We start from the raw sequence: 7,206 nt of genomic DNA on the forward strand, positions 1-7,206 counted from the left end.
CGTTATAGAGCCAAACTAATGATCCCAAGTCTCATCTAAAACAAACAACCTATTGAGCTACTCAGATATTCAAAATTTACTCGAAAATTGTCGCTCTCCTTTTTTTTTTTTTTTTTTTTTTACCATGAATGAATCCAAAGAAATGATAAAATATCCAAACGATTTAATTCTGCCTTTGCATCCATTAGAACTCACAATACATATCTGCATATACTTTAAATGTTGACATAACACAATAAAGGACATGTATCTAAGGAAATACGAAACAAATTTGTTCCCCTACACGTCTCCGTATTTATATGAATAAGTAGGTAAAAAAAAAAAGATTATTTCAGACAAACTCGCCACGTCAAAATTAGTGTTGTGTTATATACAGCATTGCGTAAAATAGAAAAATGGATGGCATAGATGTTTACGAACTGGACTATCCAACTTATGAAGGAGTCAGGTTAGCCAAAGTTGAACCACTTCTTAGAGATGCTGGAAAAGTGATAAATGATATTCAAGATTTAAAGCTTGGTCCGGAAGCAGTTATTCTGGCTACGTTTCCTAGATCAGGTAAGCCAAATTTAATAACATGTCCATTCTACTCTAAGGTGGCTGGATTGTCGATATATTAACCTTCCGATCGGCCTAGAATTTTAAGATATGATTTGTTCAGCTATTAATTATTTTTAAAACAAAAGAAATCTACCTAATAAACCCTTTAAATTTGGGTAATTTCTATATGTTTATATATAGTTTTTGTTCTAAAGGAGATATTTTAAATTATACATATACTGATAAACATCTGAAGTGTTAGGAAGGCTTAATGGTCGTGGCCATTTTTAGACTGTTATACCGATAAACATCTGAAGTGTTAGGAAGGCTTAATGATCGTGGCCATTTTTAGACTGTCTAGACAGTCTAAAAATGGCCACGACCATTAAGCCTTCCTAACACTTCAGATGTTTATTGGTATATGTATAATTTAAACACAACAAGCAATTGTGATATGGGATAGAATTTCATGTACGTTTCATGTGTTATGAAATCCAAGTGATGTCATATAATTTTAAAACATATGCAACATATTGATATAAAGTAGCAACTCTTGAAGCGTGTTAGGCTTCAATAATCAAGTAATGTATATTAAAATTGTATTAAATTGATCGAATTTTGTCGTGGTGTTCAAATCCAATTAAGACCGACGAGCTTGATGATAGATTTAATTACTCCGACAATATCTGATTACTACATAATACTTAGAGATGATTTCTAAGAACATATATTTATATATTTTCAACAAACGTTCGATTTAATATTAAAATGGTCATTAATAATATAAACTATACATTAAAGAATCGAGTTCGTAGTGTTATCACAGACAAAGGCAATGTAAATGTAAATATTTTTCAATGCACATTACAGAACCGCTGACGGTACTAAAAAAATTAATTTCAAATTACACAATACATTTCAACATACACATATAAAGTCACCTTAACTCAAAGTCTGGGTTTTTTTTACCAAAAAAAAAAATTAAGTCAATATTTATTTAACAATGAAAAAAATCAATATTATACTAGTATTTTTTCAAATTAAAACTTAAAATTTTTTTTATTTGGGAAAATTATATGTTACACAAATGTGGATTTGTATCCGGAACAGCAGATATTTGGTTAATTTTTTTCTCTTCTTCTGCTTTAAAAACTGTGCTAATATATATTACAAAAAATTCGGGTTTTTTGCAATTTTCAGTTTTAAGAAACTTAAAACATATGCCTTCCTTTTCATTCTTTTTCTTCTTTATCTTAACTTTGTCCGGGTCGGACTTTAAGACTTCAAACTTGATATGATACTGAGAAGGAAACCACGTCTCTTAAATGTTTAGATAATAAATATAATATTTTATTTAAAATATTTAACTTTGTTAATTTATTTATTTATTTAAATTTATTTATTTATTTATTTAAATTGTTTAATGAAAATATTGTCTGGACCATTTATAAAAAAAAGTTGTTGGGTCACTAATCTACTTCTCTTCCAATTCAAAGAAGTTTAAGCACTTGAAATTGAGTACAACATTTTCATTTATTAATATAGATTGTGACAGTCAAATTTATAACAAATATATTTCAAAAGGCTTTTTTAAAAAGCCCAATTAGATTCAAAGCTTTAACATTGTAGGAACACACTGGGTGTACGAAATTACTCATATGTTGCTTACGAGGAATGCAAACTACAATACAGTTTCTAGAGAGGCCACTTTCTTGGAAGGGTTGCCAGACCTTGGTCCTCTACAGTTTTATAATCATATCGTCAGCACACATCTTCAATTCAAGTGGCTACCAAAACAGCACGTAGAGAGAGGTGGCAAAATCATATACGTCATACGAAATCCTAAAGATGTTGCGGTTTCGTTCTTTGAAGTGATGCGCTCCTGTGGTTTTTTGCGAGAAGAAACATTTGAATATTTTTTATCTGAATTTTATTTAGGGAAAAGTGAGTATTTAACGACTCTCTCTCTCTCTCTCTCTCTCTCTCTCTCTCTCTCTCTCTCTCTCTCTCTCTCTCTGAGCGCAGAATAGTTCTGACTTTACAATATAATATCGTAGTGGTATTTGCTATGTTATGAGAAAAATCTACAGGAAATGTCACGATCGATTATTATTCAAATAATCTTGATTGAAACCAAGATAAAAATGAGTCAATTCTTTGGATGCGTTCCTATCATCTTAAGAATTAATTTAAGTATTTCTTTAACCTTGTAGGGGAAAATAGGAATAAAATGTACTGAGAAAAAAATAAGTACAATTTTTACAGTTTTTTATGTGCTATAATGTTATCAAAGATCAAACTCTTTTTATAAGAATTTAGAAGATTCTGATTTAAAAAAACACGTTCAAAAAAGAATTTTTTCATGAGTTTAAAAGTTTTACATCACCATAAACTTTTTAACATATACTTAATTGCTACGTATTCAAAACTAGAGCCATTAATCCAAGGTGATTAAGGAATGTTATTACGCGACTAAAGAAGTAACTAGTTATATCCAGAAAGCTTTTAACGACGGTTAATTGTTTAATGCTAATTCGGGACTTTGTCATCATATAATATGATTTTTTTGATATTTAGGGGCAATTTATGGGGGTTGGTTTCAATACAACCAAGCCTTCATTAGAGAGGCAAAGGCACGAAAAGACCAAATCATCATGTTGCAATACGAAACAGTGAAAAACGTAAGTGTGTTACTGTTGGCAAGAACAGAATTTTACGTTCTTTTTATACTAAATTCTAAGGAAAAATTAGATATTAATATGTTTTTAGAATTTCCGTCCTAATTGATTTGATTTAAAAGATATTAATAACTTTGCATTGTTTGATATTCACAAAGCTTAATTTTGTAACTCTGTTGCTTAGCTAAAATTTGAACTCCAGTCAAATATGATTGAAAATCACAAAATTTAGAAGCAAACCATTGTATAATATGCAAATTTAAATTCAGCAAAAAAACAAACAACAGCAACAAAACATTAGCTTTGTTCACATGACAACTTACAGAGCTTTGTGTTTTACCGCTGACATTTAAATCTTAGTTAAGCAGGTAAAAGCTAAAAGTAAAAACATAGAAAATGTGAAGAATTTTGTCATGTTTTACTCAAATGTACACATACATACATATTGAAAAGAACATTTCAAATAGAACACACTAAAGGAAATAAAACGATTAGCGGAGTTCTTAGAAGTGAAAATAGCTGACCGATTATTGAAAGAAATAGCAGAGAAGTGTCAATTTGACAACTTAAAGACAGCTGATAAAAGCGTGCGAAATGATGAAGCATTGTCCAAGATCATGCGAGCTGTGAGTCTTAATGAACATCCTACCATTTATAGGAAAGGTAACTAAGAATACTTTAATAAATGTGTAAGGTTAGTTTGAAAATTTATTCTACAGCTTACTTATTTGTTTAATTTCAAATATATAAAACCTTTATAATAGTTTTGCTTTATTTAACCAATCAAAAGATTAATCAATATTCATCATTAGATATATGAAACATTTTTGAAAAAAATTACCATTAGTTTAAATACAAAAATCAAAATATGAAATTTATTACTTTAAAACACTGTCAATATTGAAGGAATGATACATTAAAAGGAATTTTATTTTAGGTGAAATTGGAGACTGGAAAAATTATTTCACAGTAGCGATGAGTGAAGCATTTGACAAAACAAATGCAGACAATATGGACGATATTGGATTGGAATTCGAATTTGAGTAGAGTACAAATCAGAAATTGATATATGTATCATATTTATGCATTATCATTCAACTCTTAGTGAACAAGATTTATCTGAATATCTATTGTTTATATTCAATGAAATAAAAAAAAATATTTTGCTTGTAATTGTGTCATAAACCGATGGTTTTTATTACACAAGAAAATAAAGACTATTTAGGCCATTTACATTTCAAGAATTGATGTCCTCCAACGGCTTTAAAAAATATTTAAGATTCAAGGTTTTTTTTTCTAAAATAGAATTTCATTCTCTCTTCTAAGAATATCTATATATTAAAGGTACCTCTTTTTATGAAAAAAGTCTTCACTAGAACAAAACGGAAAAATGCAATACAAAAAAATATGCATTACTCTAAAGATAAATATCACGAGACCATGTTTATTTCTAAAGTATCATAAGTAATGGAAAATGTCAACATCAAGAAATAAAGCCTATCAAAATAAAACAAATTTACATGTAATTATGCATTCTGTAAACGTCTTTTATTCCTGGAGTTAATAATTTCACGGTTTGATGAATTAGTAACTTTTACGGTTGTTTTAATTTCACGGTGGGTTTATGTTTTTATATTAAATAATCATGATGTTGTCAATATTTCTCTTATATTAGTAAACAAGGGAAATAATTAGCATTATTTTTCTTTCCCTTAATTATCTTTTAACTAGATGCATAGAAACGAAAAGTCTCTTAGCAGAAAAGTCTCTCAAATCCTCTTCTAATTTCAACGTTGAAGAAAATTATTCTTACACTTATGCACAATAATTTCGATGTTATATAATGTTCGCGGACATTTATTTCCTAAAGTTAAAATTAAAAAGAAAACACCGTAATGTACTCCATGTCTACAATATACACATCGAACACGTTTATCAAGTATACATGATGTAACAGATCTAGACATTAAAGCCGAACACCGCTAGTAAATAGGCACCGTCACACATGTCACAGTTCATATTAATTTATTTATATAATGTTCATCAGCGCGCATTGCCGATAGAACGCATTGCTGTATGTATGAATGAGTGCATGTGTGAATGTTGTGATAAGACACGTGGTTTTTCCATTTTTAGGATTTAGTGACCAGGTACATGTATATAAGTCTTATTGACCAATGACAGACGACTTTTAGCTCATTAATATGCATGTTTAACTAACTTCGTTCACTATATAAGCGCAAGTCCCGCCAAATCCAGTACCCACAGATTCTACCCTTTACGGCGCTAGTATCATTTACTGTTATATTCCATTCCTGATCTTCAAAGATCCAGTTATTTTTTATTATTTAAAGTCCTGGATACCTGGTAAGATCACTGTTAAACATATTATTGTAACATCATGTTCAGTGATATTGTCGGTAAATCACCGGTATTATAATTGGGAAAACCATTGTGTTTGTAATTTAATTTAATATGTAGTACATGTAATTGTCTTTCGTCAACGTGTGTGTGTTGTGTTGTGAATGTGTTTTCTGTGTTTTCTAGGTTTCTTTGCATATATAATATAAAAGCAAAGTACGAATCCAAGTCTTTGATCGTTATTTATTTAACGACCCTGTGACACACAGATATCTTGTATATAAACCCTTCAATTTCGTAACACCCGATTGCACACCTGAAACTCTTGGTTGACGTGTAATATTCCTTTCGGGATCTTTGAATTTTATGCTTTTAATTTTTATTTTTATGTGCATATTCTGTTTGTAAATTACATTTTAACCAGTTTATTTGATGCTAGCATTCTCCTTGCTTGAAATAAGTGCGTAAAACTGAATATTTTCAAATTTCATCGTGACCGAGTAATACGGCGAGGCAAGATCTACGTCCATACAGGTAAGACCTCTACAGCAAAAAAAAATAAACTGTTGAAAGTCTGCAGCATATTTAGGGGTTGTAGGGATAACCGTAACGTTGGTGAAATAGAAATATGGCGGACAAGATCTATTTACGACGGTGTTCATCTTTAACTTTAACAGGTTATGCAAAGTCCCAATTTACTCGAATTCTTAACTTGAAAGACTGATGATTTTCGCGCGGTTTGATAACCGACCTTTAAACGCAATAAAATGATTTTTTCCTTTTATGTGTATATCTTATATTTAAGATTGTGACATTTTACAGTAGTTTGTCGAAGGAGAATTTAATCTATAAAATTCAGGCATTGTAATTAATAAAAACAGATAAATACAAGTTCGCCAAAATCATGATCACTAAAATTTAGTTAAACATTAGAATTAAAGAAGTGTAAGCATTTTAGATGTAAAAGAAATTCTTTGATAACATCTGCCATTTTGATTTTCTAAATAACTGTCAAATTAAGGAAAACTTATAGTTTAATGAAAGAAACCATGTACATAGTGAATTCGCTATAGTTATTATTACGAATTCATTAAACGGATATAACGCATTACGGATATCAAAAAGTTAATCCATTGGTCCTTAGGACTTTACTATAACCGAGTTTTATTGTACTACTAGACTAAGTATTTTCGATTTTACTGCTTACTCTTTGCAGCTTTTCGTATTGCAACATGATGATTTCGTCTTTTCGCGCTTCCGACTCTCTGATGAACGCCTTGTTGTAATCGAACCAGCCGCCATACATCACCTCTTAATAACAAAAACAAAACACATTGTATTAAGAGAGAAAGAAAGAAAGAAAGAAAGAAAGAAAGAAAGAAAGAAAGAAGAAAGAAAGAAAGAAAAGTCTAGAAAGTCTTAAGATAATCCAATTATTCTTAAAGTTAATTTGAATAATTTAAACCCATACCAACTAAATTTATTAAGAAAATCTTTAAAGGGGAGGACTCATAAATGCGTGTAGGTTTAAATATTTTTCTACAAGTATATATTCAATACCATCACATCCCATTAAGGGTTAAAAACAAAATCGTTTATTTCATTTTTAACATTTCTCAGGAAAATA

The 7,206-nt window shown here is 29.8% G+C and overlaps 1 protein-coding gene across 2 annotated transcripts; it reads left to right on the plus strand.

Moving 5' to 3' along the window:
- Positions 1-295: 295 nt before the first annotated feature.
- Positions 296-5,802, plus strand: LOC136269713 (sulfotransferase 1B1-like). Of its 2 annotated transcripts, XM_066068116.1 has the most exons (5): positions 298-558; positions 2,170-2,484; positions 3,118-3,221; positions 3,686-3,881; positions 4,156-5,802. In XM_066068116.1, the coding sequence occupies exons 1-5, from the start codon at positions 396-398 to the stop codon at positions 4,263-4,265; spliced, it is 888 nt and encodes a 295-aa protein (XP_065924188.1). In that variant the 5' UTR covers positions 298-395; the 3' UTR covers positions 4,266-5,802. The 2 variants fall into 2 exon arrangements, with proteins under 2 accessions (XP_065924189.1, XP_065924188.1); XM_066068117.1 differs by lacking the exon at positions 2,170-2,484 and having other exon boundaries at positions 296-558.
- The last annotated feature ends 1,404 nt before the right edge of the window (positions 5,803-7,206 follow it).

This window comes from Magallana gigas, chromosome 8 (assembly GCF_963853765.1).
Source record: "Magallana gigas chromosome 8, xbMagGiga1.1, whole genome shotgun sequence".
NCBI lineage: Eukaryota > Metazoa > Mollusca > Bivalvia > Ostreida > Ostreidae > Magallana > Magallana gigas.

Excerpts from the sequence above, each read along its gene's own strand:
- LOC136269713 (XM_066068116.1), top strand. The coding sequence starts at position 396 with ATGGATGGCATAGATGTTTACGAACTGGACTATCCAACTTATGAAGGA. Across the intron at positions 2,485-3,117 it reads TGAATTTTATTTAGGGAAAA|GGGCAATTTATGGGGGTTGG; the intron begins GTGAGTATTTAA and ends TTTGATATTTAG. Across the intron at positions 3,222-3,685 it reads AATACGAAACAGTGAAAAAC|AACACACTAAAGGAAATAAA; the intron begins GTAAGTGTGTTA and ends CATTTCAAATAG.